Below are 23,412 nucleotides of genomic sequence, written 5' to 3'. Positions count from 1 at the left end.
CCACTGTAAATGTTATGTGGACTAAGACGCAGGCAGTAGGCAATAGCCCGGTGATGAGTATTAACTGTTTTGAAGTTTCTTATAAGTGTGTCATCTAATTGTTGGAATTTTGTACAAGTTGTAAAACATGTGAATTTCCTTCTTTCTGCGTCTTCGTGTGGTGGAGAGATAATTGAACTTGGCCAATGCGTTTCTGGCAGATTAATCCAAGATGGACCAGATTTCCATAAAGAATTTTTGATAAATTCTTTCGGCGACTGACCTCTGGAGGAAGCATCGGCAGGATTGTCTTCCGAACGTATGTGTGTATAGTAGCCTGGGTTTTGGATTGGATTTCTGCCACTCTATTGGCAACGAACGTTTTTAACTGGTACGTGGGTGTATTGATCCAATGCAGAACGATCGTTGAATCTGACCAGAAAGTAGCACTTGATATTTTAAGGTGTGTGGTTTCCATCACCGTTTCATACAGGTTAGCGAGCATTAATGCGGCACAAAGTTCCAGTCTAGCTAGGCTAACATTTCGTAGTGGAGCAATCTTTGTTTTTGCACATAATAAGTGTGTATGAATATTTGTGGTGGATGTACTGCATCTGACGTACATGCAGGCTCCATAGGCTCGTTCGCTCGCATCTGCGAAACCATGGAGTTGAACATCTAAAACTTCAGGAGGGATCACAAGACGGCGGTATGTAATGTTGTTGACGTTGTTAAATTCTGTCGCGAATGAGTTCCATGCCGATAAGATAATAGCTGGCAGTGGTTGGTCCCATGTTATATGTTGCCGCCAGCATTCCTGAAGAATTAATCGACCAGCTAAGATGATTGGACCCAGTAGGCCCAAAGGGTCGAAGATTTTTGCAACCTCGGAAAGAATTGCTCTCATTGTGACTTCCGTTGGTAGTTTGTCTAGGGTATATACTATGGTGTTTGATTGAGATTGCCAATAAATGCCTAGAGTTTTCAACATTGGATTCACATCGATTTGCAGGTTTTTGTTAATGCGATCGTCTGGGATTCCTTCCAGTAGACGTCGGTCATTCGAGGCCCATTTTTGTACTTTAAATCCGCCACTCTGAAGCAGGTTGTTTACTTCATCGCGGAGTTGTACAGCTTCTTCTATAGTATTTGCACCACTGATGAGGTCATCAACGTACATATCACGTTTCAGAAGTTGTGAAGCTAATGGATATTTGTCCCTTCCAGCGTCTGCTAGATGTGTGAGAGTGCGTATCGCAAGGAAAGGAGCTGCGGCTAAGCCGAATGTGACTGTCTTTAGTTGATAGTCTTTAATGGTTCCAGACTTATCTCTCCATAAAATTTTCTGATATTTTCGATCTTGTGGCCGAACCCAAATCTGACGATACATTTTTTCGATATCGCCACAAATCGCAATCGAATGTAATCGGAATCGCATAAGGTGGGGAAAAGATGGTGTCTTGAATAGTCGGTCCCACCATAAGAGTTTCATTTAGAGAAATCCCTGAAGTAGACTTCGCCGATCCGTCAAAGACAACTCGTGTTTTTGTGGTTAAACTGTCTTCTTTGATGACGGCGTGGTGAGGGAGATAAAAGCCCTCAGAACCACGTGAGTTTTCTGGTGAACATTCCAAGTGTACCATGTTGAGATATTCTTGAATTACATTGGAATATTCCTTTTTAAAGTTTGGTTGCTTCTTAAACTTGTTTTCGAGTGTTCGTAACCGAATGAAAGCGCGCTCTCGAGATTCTCCTAGCAGCGGTTTTTTGGAATTGAATGGCAGTGCCACCATGAATTTTCGATCTGAACATCTCGTAGTATTATTTCGATAATGGATTTCACAAGCGGTTTCTTCTTCGGATAAGCGGTTTATCTTGGGTCCTTCTTCAATTGCCCATATTTTGCAGAGTTGTTCAAGAGCTTGCGTGGTAGTTACATGACAGTGTTCTTGAGTTTGTCTTTGGGTGTTGTCAGATTTGTTTGGCATAGGTATTGCGCCACCGATAACCCAACCAAAATGGGTATTTTGCATGAAAAGGTCCGGTCTATTTGCTATAGATAATTTTCTTTGTCCAGGAATAAATGTTGAAAGTGCTGGCCCTGCCCCAATTAGCATGTCGATATTTCCTGGCATATGGAACGTCGGATCAGCTAGATTAATGTTTGATGGAAGTTTGACTGCACTTCTGTCAATAAGATTTGATGGATGGTTTGTAGTTATTTCCGGGACCATGAACAGATCTAGTTTTTTCTGAAAGTTACTGTGCCTGGATTGAATAATTGCTGTAATTTTGCATGAGGTTGATGTTTGAATTCCACCAAGTCCACTAACTGTCAAACTGTATTGGTGGTGTGGAAGGTCAAGAGTCTTAGCTAATCTTTGAGTAATAAGGTTAGATGTAGATGCAGTATCGAGTAATGTTCTGCAGCGAATAGGACGCCCCTTCTTGTCAATGGCGTTCACTAGAGCCGTAACCATAACTTCTTCGATCTTACCTCTGTTTAGCAAGACTACACTAGTTTGATGATCTTCTTTAGCATTTGATTTATTGAGGTGAAGGGTAGTATGATGCGGCTTACCACATTTTAGACAATTTCCACTTCTGCATTCTTCAGTGTGATGATTAGCACGTAGACAGTTAAAGCATATGTTAGCTTGCTTTACTGCATTTATGTGTTGCGGAACTGACATGTTAAGTAGTTTCTCACATCTAAAGGTTGGATGGCCATTTTGTTTGCAAATTGGACAGTTTTTAAATATTGACGGAGTTAGCACTTGTTTAGGTTTTTGGTGTTTATTCCTTCCTGTTGATACGAACATGTTTACTTTGGTGTAGTTTGAATCGATTCCACTTCTGGTTGTGGTTTGTGTTTTCATAGCTTCTTCTCTCAGGAATGTGATTAAATCCTCGAATGTTCGTCGTGCCGTACCTGATTTCTTTCGGTACCACTCGCATTTTGTTGTACTATCTAACTTCGAGATAGTGTGATAAAGTAACGGTGTGTCCCATTTGTCTGTTGGTTCTCCCAAAACCTTCATTCCACGTACATGAACTAAAGTTTCGTTGATTAGTTGACGCAATGAATCACCTGAGTTAATTTGAAGTTTGGGTATTGAACAAGTACTTCGAAGTGACGAGAAATTATAGCTTCCTCGTTGTTGTAGGTTGATTCTAGGAGATCCCACGCTTCGTTGTAGTTTTCGTTAGTTGCTTCCAACGCGGTAATGGTCTTTGCTGCTTCTCCAGTTAAAGTTTCATGTAAATACGATAACCGCATGCAGTCGGTTATCCCTTCACGATTGTGTATGGTAGAAATAAACCAGTGAGAAAATGATTTCCATTCCTCTAGTTTACCGTCGAATTTTCTTAGTTCTAGTTTCGGCATTCTGGTTAGAGTTTGATCAACAGTGTTAATATTGCTTGTGCCTGTTGAACTTGTATTTGTTGTTGGTAATGGTTGAATTGTACTTGAATTAGCGACTTGTAGAAGTTCGGCTTCGGCTAATAAGTCCATGTATTCTTCCATAAGATTCATTTCAATTTCGCCATGGTTTCCTTGTTTGCATTCGGGATCTGCTTGGATAATTTCTTCAGTTAAAATAGGAAGGGTTTTGAACATGTCTTGAAGAGTGCCGATTCGTCGTTGGAGTTTAGCTTGACTAATTGGCGAATCAGTGAATTCACTAATGAATGTTTCGAATTTGGTTAGAGCTGCTTTAAGTTGATCGCGTCTGAATATTTGAGNTATGTTGTTTATTGGAGCCTCTCCTTCCACACTGCGCAAATGTCGTACCACCTTGATCCCAAAAGGGATAGCTAACTTCAATATCAACAACTGGAGGTCCATCACCGGCGCTCCACTCCTGGTCAGAATTTTCCATGTATTCTGGCCAAGACGCTCGCCAACCTTACTCTCAGTAGGTCCCAGTGAGGCTTCATCTCTCTTGACGGCACCCTGGCCAACGCCATCACTCTGTGAACACTCACCCTACATCAACGGGAACATATCGGGCCCTTTCACATCACTACCCTCGACCTGCACAAGGCTCTCGACACAGGCCCTCACCCTGTCATTGAGCGAGCCCTAGTTCGTTTGGGCGTGGATCCCCGCTTCACCAGATATATCATCTCCTCACTGACGAGCTGTCCTATCATCAACTCCTGCGGCCAATACACCTCCCCGCCAATAAACATCGAACGTGGCGTCAAACAAGGGGATCCCGTCTCTCCCCTTCACTTCAACGCCGTCATGGACGAGTTCTTGTACAGACTCGAAACCACAATAGCCCGGCATTCATTTCCGGGAAAACAAATACAGCATCCTGGGTTATGCGGATGACCTGGTCCTCATGTCGACTTCTCTTGACGATCAACAACATCTTGTCAGGGTGGTGAACCACTTCACTCAAGCAAGAGGCATGCAATTAAACAGCAATAAGTGCACGCACCTCAGCACAATCTACTACCAGTAAGAGAGAAACTGTACACCTCCACCAAGAGCCGTGTGTACATTGGCGGTGATCCCAATCCCCAAATTGACCCCGAAGAACTATTCAGGTATCTTGGGTTTGGTTTCCACCCTACTGGAACCCGAATGCCCATCCCCACCGACATCTCTACCGCCCTGCAGCGAATCAAGAATGCCCCGTTCAAACCGTGGTAAACCTGGAACTGGCAACAACTTATCTCCTTCCGAAATTCTTCTATCAGTTTCAGTTCCCCTCTGTATCGCGTGCAGCGCTCGATCTGGTAGACAAGGGCATTCGCCGTACAGTGAAGACGATCCTCCATCTGCCCTCGTCATCGTGCAACGACTTTCTGTACGCCGAGATCAAGTCTGGCGGGCTTGGACTCCCTTGTTTCGCAGCCCGCATGCCAGACATACTCCTCAAATGGCTACACAACCTCACACTGTGCGACGATCCACAACTCCTTCCCATCCTGGATGCGCCGCACAGACTCAAACTAGCCGAACGCCTTGCTAGGTTGTGTCGACCGTACGGATCACAGAGGGAACCACGGGTTTTCTGGCGTGACCGCACATTCCTCGCCGCCACCGGTCACCAGCTGGATCCGTTCCCCTCCATCTTTCTGGACCGGCTGTGGGAGGCCTCCACAACCAACGCCTCCTCTTCGAACAACTCCGCTGTAGAGCCGGCTGTCGTGCTGTGGAAACCACCAGCCACATTCTTCAAAAGTGTCTGTTGATGCACTACGAACGAATTACGAACACGACAACTTGGTAGGAATCCTATCGGATGCTGCTCGAACAAAGGGCTGGGAAACTAGAACCGAACCCAGGTCGGACGGCCGCCTGAAAAACCCGGACCTCCTCTTCGTGAAGGACTCCATCGCCATCGTTGCCGATGTTGGCGTTTCATGGGAGCGACCGGAGCTGCTTGACGTCACACACAAAATTGCGACGTATTCAAACTCCAATTTCAAGGCTTCTCTTCCTGGTCGCCCTTTGCATGTATTCGGCCTCATCATGGGACCTGATGCTCCAGGAATAACATTCTTCTGGAAGCCCTAGGTTTGGAAAAATCTATCATCTCCAACTTCGTCTGCTCCACCATCCGGGGAGGAATATTCTCCCATTCCTCCTTCGACATGATCCTTTAACAACGATGAGATCCTTCTCCAGCCCGACACCGCAAGGTCTAAACACCTAATAATAAAAAACGTTGTATAAATAAATCATGCCGCGGAGCGTACATTCTCTCCCCTCACCATTACAATACTTAAAATATAAAACAAAGCCACGGCGGCAACATCTCGGCCGAAATGATTGTAATCTCTCACTAACAAAAACAATAAATCATCCAATAGCCAAATACCTCGTTATCTACTTAGTGACGCGCATGAATGGATTGGCGAGCTTCACTCCCCCCACCCCCCTTGGTTGTCACCTTGTTGTAGTTGGGGGCACGACCTTGCTAGCGAACGACACCTTAAGCTTGCAAGGCGCTAAGGACAACCAAAACAATGCAATGGATTAATGGACAATGATACAACGAAGGCTACTGCTACAGCCCCTTAGGATAGGGCAGAGGCGGCAGGGATGGGGGTTCTAGAGCCGGTGTGGGGTGTCTGACAGAGCTACCGACCAGCGAAGGGCTCGTTCATCCGATGACGAGTTTGACGCTGTAGAGGAGCCGTATGTTGAGGAGAACTTGTAGAGGTCCAGCCCACGGGTGCAGTGCACTCACCGGGTTCAAAAACGGCTGTAGAGTGGTGCTTCCCCCACCAGGCTGAGGGCGAGAGCCAAAAAACGCTATGTTCTAGGTCTGTTCATTGACTTCGCAAGCGCGTTCGACAACTTGCATTGGAACCGTATTGTCGCAAGGTTCCAACGAGTAGGATGTGGAAAGCTAGTCTTGTGGCGAAGCTACCTCCACGGTAGAGAGGTTGGAGCCTACGGTCAGGTGCCCGCTCTACGACGATATCCGAGACCTTATACATCTTATGATGCACTCAAAGAATTCGCCTGGGCTCTTTTTGAGAGGAGACGGCAGCTACTTGCTGATGTCCCCTAAGCGAGAAGTAACGTACTAAGAGGAAAGATTCTGATAAGCACGGGGTAGTATAGGGCCGTGTGTACTGGCGCCCCGGCAACGTCATCACGCACCCATCACTGCTTTGGGGAGTATCGCCCCCACGAACCCGGAGAGGACTAGCAAGGTAACGCGAGTGCAGTATCGCCCCTCTGCTTCGATGACAGACCAGTGATGCCCTGGTGCCATGGGATTAGACCTTCAAGCCCGGGGCGCCATAAGAGAACCGAACAGAGGGTGCGTGTCTTTGGTCTCTGTTGAGGAATGGACTCGAGGCGGCAAAGGTTGACGGTCAGCATGCTGGACCCGACGTTATCGGTAGACGCCAATAACGTGACCACAAACACTAACGTACTAGCGGGGTATGGATAGACCCATCGGTGACGACTGATGCACCAGCCCGAACCAACCGAGTCGCTTCAACGACTCACACCGACACTCAAGGCCACCCAGGACACAGGTATACCTGGTGCTGGCGTGTGGATTTCCATTACATGGCGAGGAGTTAAACCCTCAATATCTGTCTCTCCACTGCCCCTAGGGCACAATGGTACATCGGGCTTGAGTACCATTGTTGGAGTGCGTGCGAAGCGACTAAAAGCAAAAGAAAGGTGTTTAAGAAAGCGATTTAAGCGACGAAGTCGCAAGGTTGTTAAAGTGCTAGATAGTGGAAATAGTGGCACCTGGTCGTGGTCAGGGGCGGAAACCAAGCTGTGGGCGCTGTTCAAAACTATAAAACTACTACGGACTATTTCTTTCCTAAACTTAACTTAGAAAATGATATTTAATTTCCATACTGAGTAGTATATATATAGCGACTCTGGATCAGAGTGGGGATGACTTTTTTTGGTATTATTATCTCCTTTCTACGCATGCGCGGGGCGTGGCTTGTGAATTGTTTTTCTGATTGGTTTTTTTGAGAGGGGGCGTGGCTTGTGATATTTTTTCGACCAATGAGCGTTCGTTATTTTGGATAGGAGTGGGGGTATGACCATATATAGAATTTTTTTTTCGAGGGGCGTGGCTTGTATTTTTTTTTTTCGACCAATGAGCGTTCCTTATTTTGGGACAGGAGTGAGGGTGTGACCGTATATGGAATTTTTTTTTCGAGGGGCGTGGCTTGTGATTTTTGTTTTTTCGACCAATGAGCGTTCGTTATTTTTGGGATAGGAGTGGAGGTATGACCGTATATGGTATTATTTTTCGAGGAGGCGTGGCTTGTGATATCTTTCGACCAATGAGCGTTCGTTATTTTTGTGATAGGAGTGGGGGGTATGACCGTATATGGTATTATTTTTCGAGGAGGCGTGGCTTGTGATATCTTTCGACCAATGAGCGTTCGTTATTTTTTGGGATAGGAGCGGGGGTATGACCGTATATGGTATTTTTCTTTTCGAGGGGGCGTGGCCTGTGATAGCGTTCGACCAATGAGAGAACGCGAGCGCTCGTTGATCTTTAAAAGCAAGATGTCGTCATCGTCGTCGTGGTAGGGAAAATGGCTGCTGCTGCGGCTGCGGCGCCGGCGGCGGCCATAGCTGAAGCGTGAAATATGAATATGTCTGATAAGTGATAATGATTGTACTAACGAGAAACACACGTGCGTCTAAGGTGTCATTCATGAAGAAAACAAATGGTGATTATAATTTGTTTAGTTTTGGAACGAGAAACACGTGTGCCTAAGGTGTCATTCATGAAGAAAACAAATGGTGATTATAATTTGTTTAGTTTTGGAACGAGAAACACACGTGCGCCTAAGGTGGCATTCATGAAGAAAACAAATNTTGCTAAGGTAACCAAAACCCTAACACAATGCTTAAACAAGAGAGAAAAGATAGAATTAACCTCACATTACGTTAACACCTTCGAACAATGTAAAACTCTACTTTGCAATGACTCAATATTAAAATATCCAAATTTCACTAAACCATTTACCTATAGTAACAACTAACGCTTCAAACTATGCATTAGGAGCCGTTTTAAGTGTAGGTTTGATTGGTGGCAATTTACCTATGGCATATGCCTCAGGTACTTTAAACCCTGATGAGGCAATTTATTTAACCATCGACAAAGAACTTTTGGCAATAGTTTTGGCAGTGAAACAATTCAAAATTGTTACAGATCATAAACCATTACAATGGCTACTTTCATTGAAAGAACCGAACTCGCGATTAATTAGATGGAGATTAAAATTACTTGAGTATGATTATGAAATAGTTTATAGAAAATGTAAAGCTAATTGTAACGCAGATACTCATTCACGCATTGAAATCAACGCAGCGGAAAACGAATCCATATCGCACAACCGGATGATTCTAATAAAGACAGAGACAATTTATTAAATCTTCCTAGTACCTCTAAAAACCGACTTCAATCCAGTAAAGGACATTTTTAATACTTTCTCGCGATACGGTCAAGCATAGAACACATGAACGTGGAAGAAACATTAAAAAGCCTCCTTATCTTTATTTCACATCACGGTACATCACTGACGATCACCTCTGATCATGGTACAAATTTAAATAGCGAAACATTCATAGAATTTTGCAGACTCCATACTATTAAACTACGAATAACTAGTATAGGAAATTCTCGAGGAAATGCGTATATTGAACAATTCCATTCCGCACTAAAAGAGTCCATGCAAGCTCTAAAATTAGAACATCTTAATAAGAACAATAATATTTTTATTAAATACGTCATAATAGCTTATATTAACGCAACATATGCCGAATTGCAATATACCCCTTTCCAAATAATTAACGGACATTTTAATCTTAACCATCCACTAGAAATAACTAACGAAATCATTCTCAATAATTACGTTCAAGAACATAAGGAAAAATATTCAATCGACTTAAAGAAAAAAACCATTTAAATACAAGAAAAAAGAATGAAACTGCCAATAAAAATCACGAAGATCCTTTTTCTTATTAAATTTCCAGACGTAGTCTACGAGAAACCCACAAAAATGTTACAAGAGTAAATTAAATTCGATGTACAGAAAACAAACAACATCAGTTAAAACACCTGACAGAATTATCATAACTAAGCCACAAATTCGTAAATCAAATTAAAGAGACCGCGAAAGGTAAAACCCATCTCTTTTGTACCATCTTTTAGAAAGTGAAGAAGAAAGTTGTATTAGTGATAATGGCGCTTTTAGCGATGGTAAATTCTAATGAAGATTTTATCCTTACAAAAAAAAAGGCGATATAGGTTTAGTTACTCATTATCATAATTTTATAGTTTATTTAAACTTTAGTACTTTTAGCGATATAATGCTCAAATATAATAATACAGGGTGTTCACTCACTAAAGCTCATTTCCGCCTAACATCCGGCGAGTTCCTCGAGCTTTTACACCTTGTCCGACTGTCTCAGATTCCCCTTTAACTGATACAGCTCCCACACCCTTCGACAACCCTCTCCCCTTCGGCTGCGACCTTTACCGTCTAATCACTCGTGAGATTATCTGCGGTCACTATTGTGCCGTCTCACCACTCGTGGTCTAAATAGTGCTGCCGGATATCATCCCTTCAATAATGTTTCGAAAGAATTCCTTCGGTTCACCGACCGCCACCCCTACAGAGCGATTCCAATGTAAAGACTGTAATATTACCTTACCATTTTCGCCAGTGCTTCAAGAACATCGGTTTAGACATTGCATCTACCGCACCGGTCCATCAGGTTCTAAGCGAGGGCCACCCCCTCCCTTCCCGCCCCCTCGCTCAGCCACCACGACGTGATACCGCGATACCATTTAATTATGATGAAATGGAGAAACGGATTATCCTCACTAAGCTTGAGGATCCTGACACCATGCCCGACGCTCTACGTCATCTGGTCCGGAACCTACACGAACAAGGGAAGAAAATAGCCTTCCCTTTCCTGAAGCACAAGACCGTCTAACCTTCCAACCGACGCCGTTGAACTATTGAAGTTGGTCCAAGCCTCCTTTTCTCGCAGGATGGAAGTCTTCGAACTTTAACCCGTCTACGAAGACTTCGTGTGCTCCCACGGGCGCCTCTCCTTCGATACCTCAAAATCATGGCTCACATGTTACTCCCGCACACACCAACCGGGAGTTTCCACATGTAACGTTGATCTTTAACAGTCGAGATCCTCTTCACCTTTGGATGCCCCGCCCAAATCAACTTCAACAAGGCCCACCCGTCCACTCGTCGGACCACCCACACGACGGTGTCTCAACCTCACTTTGCGAGACCCTCTCACTGCTGCCTCTCCTCTAAGAACAGGTAAGTCCAATCCGCTTTCGACTGAAATAGTCCAATCCGCCTTCGACTAATATCTCCTCGAAGATTGCAGGTTTGGATCCCATACCGACCTACTGATACCAACTAGGCGTATAAGTCTAGTGCTGCTTTCTGGAGGACGGCCTGCGAAGTGCGATTGTGCTTCATGAATACCGAGTATGCTCATAACATCAAATGTAATCAGTCTAGGAGAAAATCCTATGTCGGCTATTGTAAATATGACAGTTATTCTAATTAAACAATATAGTGACACGCACTGTGTATGCATTGAGGTGACAACAAAAGTGGGGAAATGGGTGATCGCCAATCTGTACTTCCAGTTTGGCGACCGTATTGAACCATACATACAATGGGTAAGATCTATTGCCACAATATATGAACAAACACCTGTTATAATCATGGCCGATGCAAACGCCAAGTCGGCCCTATGGCACAGTGACCGGACGGATCAGAGGGAAGGAATTAGAGGAACTTGTTCACGAGCTTCAACTGGAGATCGTGAACTGTCCCAACAATCCTCTAATTTTTCAAAATAGAACAGAAGCAACAAGTAATATCGACGTTACAATAATCAATGGGGAAGCACATGGGAGAGTGGTCCGGTGGGAAGTTGGTTCCCAACTGACCACAAGGGATCACAATTTTAGTTTTCATTTAATCAAAGAACAAGATCCAATCAGACAGAATACCCCCACAGGGACCGATATGACCTACATAGAGCGGATTGGGCCAAACTAAAATAGTCCTTCTAAGATTTCTCTTGGAATATACAATACCAGGGTAAGGTTGAAAAATTTAATAATGGTATGAAACTCCATGAACACGTACTTGTTTTGATAATTTCTTTTTAAATAAATGCATATAAAAGACAAGACACGCGTGCAGTCCATTTGCTCTCTAATTTCCACAATTCTGACAATAAAATCGAAGACGAGCAGAAGGAAACGTCACGAAACTTCCGTGCCCTTAGTTCTTTTTTATCACAATAAGTATATGAACGAAGTCTATAAGTTTGACCAGCTTCAATCATTATTTGGTGTTGATCGCAAAAGTAAAAAGTGGTGGCACAGAATTATGCTTTTTTTGTAAATGGATGTATACTATGTATGCCACGAATACAATTTAAAAGGAAATTAAAAATTTTTGTAAGTAATATTTCGTCAGATTCTGGGTAAAGGTAAAGGTAACTTGGAACTTTAATGAAATAAAGCTAAAACGCACTTTCCTGTAGAAGCTTTGTTGCTCTTCCAAAGAATAACTGTAAGTACACAATTTAAAAGAAATCTGTAAGAATATCTTCAATATGAACTTAGTCCGTATTTGACATCTTTATTTGATAGCAATGTCATTACATGACAATATGGTACCTGCTGAATTTGAACTTGATGAAACTAATGTTACATACATTGTTGTTGGTGGATTTCTTCTGCACCGCGTCGTATGGAGTGAAGATGACAATTTTTCTGTTGTTTGAGATAAGAACATTAAATATTTGCAAAGCCATTATAGTTCAAGTATTGTTGTCGTATTTGATGGGTACTCGGACAATAATCATTCAATCAATGAAACAACTAAGACGAACAACTGCTCCTTCAATCTGATCACAAAAACACAATGATAATGCCAATCAGCCAAGAAAAAATTTTACCAAATCGATTTAATAAAAACACTTGGCAACATGCCTGTTGGGAGATAAGAAACTGTTAATATCACTACGAAAGGAGCCGGAGATGGTGCTGATGTTCTTTTTGTCGAAAAAGATATCGAAGACGTACTAAATCATATCAACCGGAAAAAAACATTAGCAAAGGATACGTTAAAACATAAGCATACTTCACTAAACGTTTTGATGAATATCCTAGTTGTAAAGAACATTTATTATTCTTACACGCATTTAGTGACTGTGACACTTCTGCTAGAAAAGGAAAAAATCTGTCATCAGAACGTTAGAAAGCTACCCGGTTTGGATCGATTGCCTCGAGTATATCAATAAGAAAACTGTCCTGTTTTTGTTTCATAATTGATTATAGCATTTTTTCTTAAATATTAAAACGGAATTTGATGCTCCACTATCAATTAAAATTATTAAATCGTATTTAGGAACAATAATAACTGGTAACTTTGGTTGTGCATTGATGATATTTAAGTCTAGGTTAATTTTTTGTGTTTGAGAGCTAACTAAAAAAAAAATAGAAAACCGCACACGGTAAATCGTATGGTCAATATCGTTTATATTATCCACTTTTGTACCAATTCGGAGAATTAACTGAAATAGAATTTTACTTATTTCACTTTTACTCTAAATTTCAATCTCCTATATCGAACTCAAATTTAATTAACTTAAAAGCTAAGATAAAGTACAATGAAAATATAATCACCACTCCTAATGCTGTAATATGCTTTCAATACGATCAATACTTATATTTTTCTTTAAACACCATCTCTATTCAAGTACCCGATGGTGACTACGTCATCTCCCACAATAATATACAAAAATGTGCAGCCTGGTATTTACAAGGTAAATAAAGGTCAATGCACAGTACATACGCTTAATAACCTCAATAACGAAGAACCAATAGAAAAAGATACACCTATATAACATCCAAAGAAACACCTAACGACAATGAGACTACATCGGCTAAGTTCGACGTCCTTCGAGATATACGAATGACACACATGAACAACCAGGAAAAAGAAAAAATCATGACGCAATGTAAGAAATTTGCACATTCCACAAATATCAACAAAAATTGACAGCAGTAACCACAGTAAAACATCATATACGCACCTCCGATGAAGATCCAATCTACAAGAAATCGTTCCGTTGTCCCTAAAAGCTCAAGACGGAAACACATAAGCACGTCGACAAGTTATTAAAAGATAACATCATACAACCATTTATAAGTTCGTATTCATCACCCGTATGGATAGTCCCGAAGAAAATGGACGCTTCCAATCAAAAGAAATGGAGGATGGTGATCGACTTCAGAGAATTGAACAAGAAGTATCCGTTGATGATGTCCTCGATAGCTTAAGCAAGTGCAACTTTTACGCCACGTTGGACCTGACATCCAGCTTTCACCAGATACCAATGGTTCCACGTTCTGTAGAGAAGACCGTCGCTATGAATTTACACGCCACATTTACATTTATCGGAAAATTTGGGAACTAGGCACTACAGAATACAACATATAACTCAACTACTTCGATAACAGATCGGTCCTTTTATCATCCGGTATGGAATCTGTTCGTTCGTTCCCTTTACGGCATATAATTTAAATGAATATTTTCGAAGATATTACAAATTTAAAATGCAGGGACATAGCGGTGCGGCGGTACCGGCCGGTTTCATTGTCTAATGACAAAAAAAAACTGTGAATGTTGTAAGACAACGTAGGGGTAGAGCGGGGCTTGTTGAGCATAGGGGCAAGTTGGGCAATCGAAATATCTCGAAAACTATTCACCGTACGTATAGACATCGTATAGTGGAAAGAGAAAGGCGCGGGAGGGATAAACATCACGCGATCGCTAGTGGCAACTGGGTAAGCGAGTGAGGAGCACGGGCGTTTTGTTTATTTTAAGACCAAAAAGTAAAAACGTCATTTATCGCAAGTTTTCGTCTGGATTAGTCAAATGTTATTTGTTTTTAATCAGGTAAGTGTTAATCTTCCATATAATTATCGTACTTTTGATATGCAGAGAGGTTCTGGGTATAATTCTCACGGTTTTTTTATAACCTCACTTTTATTTTGAAATTCTGGGTTGGGGTTAGTTGAGCATAGTTGCTCAACTTACCCCATGATTCAAACAACTAAACTAATGAATGTTTTATTTTTTATTAGGATGCGGACTTACAAGAGAATAACTACAAGATGTTCTTACACTACTGAAGATTTAAAAAATGCTGCAAAGGCTGTGAACGATGAAGGTAAAAGTGTTAATGCCACCGCTACAGAATTCGGTATCAAACGGATGACTTTGACAAGATATCTGAAAAAATTAAATGAAGGTGGCGATTCATCCATGGGCTATGCAACACCGAGACAAGTATTTTCTTCTACACAGGAAGATTCACTGAAAAAATACTTGCTACAAATGGCATCAATCTTCTACGGATATTCTCCAAAAGATGTCCGTCGCCTTGCCTACGAATGTGCTAATAAATTCGAAATTGAAATTCCACCCAGCTGGGCTGCAAATAAGATGGCCGGAAAAGAATGGCTTACGATGTTTTTAAAACGAAATCCGGAGCTATCCATACGAAAACCAGAACCCACCAGCCTTGGTAGGGCAACATCATTTAATGCGCAGAATGTTAAAGTTTTCTTTGATAAATTAGCGGAAGTAATGGATAGATATGCATTTACAGNCGACGTCCTTCGAGATATACGAATGACACACATGAACAACCAGGAAAAAGAAAAAATCATGACGCAATGTAAGAAATTTGCACATTCCACAAATATCAACAAAAATTGACAGCAGTAACCACAGTAAAACATCATATACGCACCTCCGATGAAGATCCAATCTACAAGAAATCGTTCCGTTGTCCCTAAAAGCTCAAGACGGAAACACATAAGCACGTCGACAAGTTATTAAAAGATAACATCATACAACCATTTATAAGTTCGTATTCATCACCCGTATGGATAGTCCCGAAGAAAATGGACGCTTCCAATCAAAAGAAATGGAGGATGGTGATCGACTTCAGAGAATTGAACAAGAAGTATCCGTTGATGATGTCCTCGATAGCTTAAGCAAGTGCAACTTTTACGCCACGTTGGACCTGACATCCAGCTTTCACCAGATACCAATGGTTCCACGTTCTGTAGAGAAGACCGTCGCTATGAATTTACACGCCACATTTACATTTATCGGAAAATTTGGGAACTAGGCACTACAGAATACAACATATAACTCAACTACTTCGATAACAGATCGGTCCTTTTATCATCCGGTATGGAATCTGTTCGTTCGTTCCCTTTACGGCATATAATTTAAATGAATATTTTCGAAGATATTACAAATTTAAAATGCAGGGACATAGCGGTGCGGCGGTACCGGCCGGTTTGTATTGTCTAATGACAAAAAAAAACTGTGAATGTTGTAAGACAACGTAGGGAACTACAGCAATTCAACGCCGCATTTGATCAGCTGATCATCGCAAGCATCCGTGTTGCATTTGTTTTGTATTTTTGTACTCATGCATTGTTTGTTATTTGATAGATTAGATTAAATGTGACTGACAATGTGTATGTTACAACTTTTTTAAAGTAACTTCTTGTTCTTTTAATGTTGTAAACGTGCATATACATATGTATTCAGTCCAATTGGCGGTAGGTGGGTCAACGTGCCATTGTTGTCCTAAGTCAATAACAACCTCAAAGGTGGTGTGGAAATTTGCCTTAGAATTAATAAAATTACAATTACCTATCCCATTAACCTACTGATGTTTATGTAACATTAATTTTATTTTTCTTTCGTGTTCTTAATACTATGTTGAGATGTATTTTAAATAACGCTGCAAATTATAAGCCATGAACAAAGCTGTTATAATTAACTCTTATCTTAATGGATGCCTACAAAGATTATTATTATGTGTAGTAGGGTAGTAGTAAGCTGTTGATATTTGCTTTATTAGCCGTTCAACAGCCAGTAGTTTATGTTTACAATCTCCATCGATGTCGCTAATTAGATTTATCGCAACTGTAGGTTGCCAAACTAAGTCCAGGACCGGCTTCAGATTGCCATTTGTTCTTTTTTTCTTACAATATTTTTATCCCTTAATCATGCTTTACTCACCGTTCAATTCCCTATTACCTCTAGTTAATACCATCCAAATCTTGCCAATTATTTCTGAAACACCCTGTATGTTAAGGATATAATGATCTGATTGGGTTTTGTTGGGGTTTCCCCAATCATTACAACAAACGTTGTATCATTTTATGGTTTCCCAAATCAAAAGAATAAATCTTTCTATATAAAAACTAAGCCAAATCCGCTTTCATCGTACGCTTATAATTATCAACAACATGAAGCATACAGCGTTGGCTATTATACCGTATGCTCCTTTAATGCTATCTATAGATAACAAACTCGATCTTTTCCGCGGAGTAAATCCTGCTGGTTGGTTTGTATCGCAATTGAAAGCAGAGAGTCAAAGAATTTACAGCATTCTGTCTTCAGAAAGTTCTCATTCTCTCATTCCCCTGAACGAAGAGGAATTAGAACAACATAAATTAACAAACGACTTTCCTAATTGTTCTCTTTCATTTTCGAATACGGAAAATATATCGCAAGTATTTGTAATAATTGTAATTTGCAGATAAAAAAACATTTTGAAGTAAAAGTGGTTTTCCATAATTTAAATTATGACTTGCACTGTTTTTTTCAAGAACTGGCTGCATAGGCGAACGTTAAACTTATTCCTTCTACTGCCGAAAAATATATATCGTTATCAGTTTATTTTGGATCAGTTCGTTTGGTGTTTATCGACTCTTTTCGTTTCTTACCCGATAGTTTAGACAATTTAGTAAAAATATTATCCCACGATAAACTAACACATACTTCTCAATTCTTTCCTATTATCGAACAGTTTGATCTAGTCAAGAGAAAAGGCGTGTTTTGTTATGATTATGTCAATTCGTGGGCATCGTTAGAAAATACCAGTTTACCTCCTATTGAGGACTTCTACAGTAAATTAAAAGACGAAAATGTTTCTAACGAAGATTATGCGCATGCATTAAAGGTATGGGATTTGTTTAACTGTAGAAATTTGGGCGAATATTCTGATCTATATTTGAAAACGGACATTTTGCTATTAGCGGACGTATTTGAAAATTTTAGAAATTTCACAATGACCTATTATGGTTTAGATGCTGCCGAATTTTTAACAACACCTAGTCTCGCTTATTCAAGCGCTCTTAAAACAACTAGAGCACGCATAGATTTACTTACAGATATTGAGATGATATTATTTTTTGAAAAGGCAATAAGAGGCGGCATAACTCATTCCGTACATAGGTATGCTAAATGTAATAATCTTGAATTTCCTGACACATTTGATTCAAGCGAAAAAGTCAACTACCTAATGTATTGGGACGTGAATTCTCTCTATGGTTATGCTCAATGCCAAGCGTTACCCACGGGTAATTTTCGCTGGTTGTCACCGGACGAAATTAACTATATGGAAATCAAGTTGAAAAGTGGCATTTTCCACAAGTCCGATAATAACTTATCTTATGCTTTGGAGGTTGATTTAGAATATCCGCAACATTTACACACTCAAGATTCTCATATACAATTTCCTTTTTGTGCCGAACATATAACTCCGAAGGAAAGCAATTTAAAAAAATTATGTTGCACATTGAGCGATAAAACTAAATATGTTATTCATTTCGAAAATCTTAAACAATGTTTAAAATTTGGATTGGTGTTAAAAAAAATTCATAGAGTTATTGAATTTAGGCAATCCGATTGGTTGAAAAGTTTTATAGATTTAAATACAGATTTTAGAATGAAAAGCAATAGTGACTTTGAAAAGAATTTATTTAAATTGATCATAAACTCGGTTTTCGGTAAATTTTTAGAACGTGATCGCAATAAAAGAGATATAAAAGTTGTAAACAATTGGCGAGCGGCTTCGAAATTAATTTCGTTACCTCATTTTAAGAGAGTTACTATCTTCAATGAAAATTTAATAGCGGTCGAATTGAAACGGACATGTATTGAAATGAACAAGCCCTTATTTCTCGGGTTCACCATATTAGAATTGTCAAAATTAAAAATGTACGATTTCCATCATGATTATATTCAAAGTAGGATTTCTCCTCACTTTCATCCACAACTTCTTTACATGGATACGGATTCCTTAATTTACCAATTTACGCGAACCGACAGTAATAGTAACACCTCTATTTACGACATTATACGCGAAGACGCGGCATCACATTTCGACACAAGCGATTATCCTATTCACAATAAATGGTGTATACCGCGGGTCAATAAAAAAGTTCCTGGTTTAATGAAAGATGAATTAAAATCCCAAATTTTAACCGAGTTCATAAGTCTCAGACCCAAAATGTATATTATGAAAGTCGATGGTAGAGAAAGAACTGCGAAAGTAAAAGGAGTTTCGCTAAGCGCCAAACGAAAGTTGACATTCGAAGATTTTCAACGATGTCTGTTTGATAATGAAATTTGTTTTTCCGAATTCTCAGGGATACGTTCGCAAAATCATCAAAATTTCAGTTATACTATCAATAAATTAAGTTTATCGTCAAATGACAATAAACGCTTTATTAAAGATAATAAAATAGCTATGTTACCTTGGGGGCATTATTCGTTAAAATCCCTTATGATTTAATTTTATAATGTTCTCACGCAACATTATACTTTGTATTATCTTATAGTGTAAGTATTATTGTACTAATCATTTTGGAAATGCAATGTATCTTAAATGTATATCGCTTACATGTTTACTTTTTCAATGAAAGTGTACAAAACAAAGTACCTTTATTTCTTCCTGCGATATCATACAATGTATTCGCATCTAGTAATAATATGTCTATTAAATAAACTGTTGCTCGTATATAATAAAATGTATATCGCTTATTTACGCGTCTACTTTTCCAATCAAAGAAAGTATACAAATCGTCTTGTCTCACCCTATCTTAGTTTCTTCTCACGTGATCATACATCGTGAATATAAAAGCTCCAACGAAGGATCGCTTCGAGCAAAAATGAATCTATCGGAATGGGTGCGAGGGCGCCTTCCCGCCGATTGGCCAGTAAGTTCTGATTCTTTTTAATTTTTTTATTCTTTTTGTATTGAATCACTTTTTTTTAATTTATACTCCTGAACTTTTAGGCATACTGCATAGTATTTCTGGGCAGCTCGGCACCTCCCCCCCGCCTTTTATTTATTTGGGGGTGTGGGATGGCTGGCAAATATATGTGAAGCGATTTGGTCCGGTCACCAGTATTTTTTCAAGCAAGCATCCTAACATGAAAGATTTTTTAGTTCCAGTAAGTTAGACTGTCTCAGATTCCCCTTTAACTGATACAGCTCCCACACCCTTCGACAACCCCCTCCCCTTCGACTGCAACTTTTACCGTCTAATCACTCGTGACATCTGTATGAGAGATTGTCTGCGGTCACTATTGTGCCGCCTCACCACTCGTGGTCTAAATAGTGCTGCTGGATATCATCCCTTCAATAATGTTTCGAAAGCATTCCTTCGGTTCACCGACCGCCACCCCTACAGAGCGATTCCAATGTAAAGACTGTAATATTAGATTACGTTAGGGTTAGAGGAGTTCAAATTTTATCATTGTCTGCTTTGAATAACATACTGTTTTATTTCATTATTTCATTTACAGTTTGATTGGTAATTAATGAAACACATTAAAAGAAGTAATTTTATTTGTATATGTAGTATAATGTACAAGTAGATACACATTTTACCTTAAAGTCGTATTTACAGGTTTATTTGTCTTCATCATCATAATTGTTCCATGCAAACAAAATTGAGTTTTTTCCCCACATCTGATAATGTCCACCATAATAGTAGATGGAATTTAAGCCTTCAACTATACCTATGGAATCTTCAGTTTCGTTATTAACATAGATAATAAATTTCATTTTTTCTTTTCCTTCTTCATATGTATGTTGTTGCATCATTACAGAAGATATTCTGTTTATTTCTGCTGTAGCTTCAATATCACAATTTAAATTATCACACGGAATCATTAATAAGTTAATATGAGGTGTAAAATCAGTTTTACTCAAACAAATGGGTACAATACTAGTTTTATCAAGTGTGAAAACATTAATGAATAAATTGTTAAGTTTTTCAAATTTATTTATATCCTTCAATTGAATTGGAAAATTAATTCCCTCATACTTAAGGATCCTACTAAAGTGTGGATACGATGTTGTTCTATTTGGATTTTTATTGAACGGTGAAGGATGTAGTGCAGCTACAACTGACCATAGAAAACAGAATTTATCGTTATTTTCGATATTGATAACTGATTTTGAATTTTTAATAAATGAAGGCATTTCTACTTATGTTGAAATACCTACGTTAATTGGAGCATAATTATTAATATTTATTTTAAGTTGTATTATTTCGTAAAGGGCCCATCCTGACTCCCGTTCTTGAAATCCTTCTAGTTTTGTTAATATTTTGTTTTTAATGTTTTCATTGTACCAATCTTTTAAATTTGAATTGTGATCTATAACGCTATTTCTAGTTGTAAAGTGTTTAATTTCAGTCTCACCATTTTGAGGTTTTATAAAATTGCCATAAAAGATTGCATTTACCTTTAAAATAGACTGTCTTAAAGAATTTTTAACTTTTAAAGCGAAACTTTTGTAGGCTGCATCTAAAAATTTAATCGGTTCCTTAATTTTATAATTTACAATGCTACCAGTTCTAATTCTTCCTCTAAAACATGAATCTAGGTCTACCCATTGTATATTTCTATTTTTAGTTTTTTTTGATTTATTCACATTTGAATCAAGTTCATATTTAAATTTATTCTTATTAAACTTTAACGTTGCCAAATTTGGTTCTAACTGAAGCTTATTTCTAATATTATCTTTCTGTTTTATAAGTTTTTTTACTAACAAAATATTTTTGTTTATCAGTTTAATGAATTTAGTGTATTCATCCCTAGTTTTAATTAATGTACCAACTTTTTCAATTTTTTTGATAAAATCGTTAAGAATAACATTAGCTTCCATTACGAATTATAAAAAGTATCTATTATTTTATCCCTGAAGATCCAAATCCACAATTTGACTTATATGTATTATCTAATAACGAACATTCAACAGTTGTTGGATATGATATTTTTTCACAAATTAACTGAGCTATTCTATCACCTATCTCTATTACAAATTCTTTATTGGAATAATTAAATAATAGTACCTTAATTACACCTCTGTAGTCTTCGTCAATAACACCTGCTCCTACGTCTATAGAATGCTTTACGGCTAGTCCAGATCGTGGAGCAATACGACCGTAATGACCAATCGGTAGTTGAATTTTAATTCCAGTATCAACGANACTATACTTGCAAAAGAAAAGCAAAGCGCATTATTGTTTAATTCTAAATTTATCAACCTTAGTTAATAAGCAAAAAAATAAAAGTCATCATCGTATAAAAGTGTGCGATCGATGTTTAAATTACTTTTATAGTATAGAAAAGTATGAGCTTCATCAGCAGGATTGTAAACTCTGTTCGTGTTATTGTTCCAGATAAATCGAAAGCAGTATTAAAATTTAAAAATTATAGAGCAATGTTGCGTAAACCGTTTGTAATATATTGCGACTTTGAATGCTTTACTATGCCGATATCGCATACTAAGCCAAATCCGCTTTCATCGTACGCTTATAATTATCAACAACAAGTAGCATACAGCGTTGGCTATTATACCGTATGCTCCTTTAATGCTGTCTATAACAAATTCGATCTTTTCCGAGGAGCAAATCCTGCTGGTTGGTTTGTATCGCAATTGAAAGCAGAGAGTCAAAGAATTTACAGCATTCTGTCTTCGGAAAGTTCTCATTCTCTCATTCCCCTCAACGAAGAGGAATTAGAACAACATGAATTAACAAACGAATGTCCTAATTGTTCTCTTTCATTTTCGAATACGAATCCAAAGGTAAAGCATCATTGCCACTATACCGGAAAATATATCGCAAGTATTTGTAGTAATTGTAATTTGCAGATTAAACAAAATTTTGAAGTAAAAGTGGTTTTCCATAATTTAAATTATGACTTGCCTTGTTTTTACAAGAACTGGCTGCACAGGCGAACGTTAAACTTATTCCTTCCACTGCCGAAAAATATATATCGTTATCAGTTTATTTTGGATTAGTTCGTTTGGTGTTTATCGACTCTTTTCGTTTCTTACCCGATAGTTTAGACAATTTAGTAAAAATATTATCCCACGATAAACTAACACATACTTCTCAATTCTTTCCTATTATCGAACAGTTTGATCTAGTCAAGAGAAAAGGCGTGTTTTGTTATGATTATGTCAATTCGTGGGCATCGTTAGAAAATACCAGTTTACCTCCTATTGAGGACTTCTACAGTAAATTAAAAGACGAAAATGTTTCTAACGAAGATTATGCGCATGCATTAAAGGTATGGGATTTGTTTAACTGTAGAAATTTGGGCGAATATTCTGATCTATATTTGAAAACGGACATTTTGCTATTAGCGGACGTATTTGAAAATTTTAGAAATTTCACAATGACCTATTATGGTTTAGATGCTGCCGAATTTTTAACAACACCTAGTCTCGCTTATTCAAGCGCTCTTAAAACAACTAGAGCACGCATAGATTTACTTACAGATATTGAGATGATATTATTTTTTGAAAAGGCAATAAGAGGCGGCATAACTCATTCCGTACATAGGTATGCTAAATGTAATAATCTTGAATTTCCTGACACATTTGATTCAAGCGAAAAAGTCAACTACCTAATGTATTGGGACGTGAATTCTCTCTATGGTTATGCTCAATGCCAAGCGTTACCCACGGGTAATTTTCGCTGGTTGTCACCGGACGAAATTAACTAT

General features: G+C 39.0%; 1 protein-coding gene across 1 annotated transcript; it reads left to right on the top strand.

Moving 5' to 3' along the window:
- Positions 1–14,355: 14,355 nt before the first annotated feature.
- LOC112904323 lies at positions 14,356–15,569 on the top strand. The gene is made up of 3 exons (XM_025974076.1): positions 14,356–14,463; positions 14,652–15,247; positions 15,466–15,569. The coding sequence occupies exons 2-3, from the start codon at positions 14,653–14,655 to the stop codon at positions 15,567–15,569; spliced, it is 699 nt and encodes a 232-aa protein (XP_025829861.1). The 5' UTR covers positions 14,356–14,463; position 14,652.
- Positions 15,570–23,412: the final 7,843 nt, after the last annotated feature.

This window comes from Agrilus planipennis, unplaced genomic scaffold, assembly GCF_000699045.2.
Source record: "Agrilus planipennis isolate EAB-ADULT unplaced genomic scaffold, Apla_2.0 scaffold64, whole genome shotgun sequence".
Classification (NCBI taxonomy): domain Eukaryota; kingdom Metazoa; phylum Arthropoda; class Insecta; order Coleoptera; family Buprestidae; genus Agrilus; species Agrilus planipennis.
This window is presented reverse-complemented; position numbering and strand designations above follow the sequence as displayed.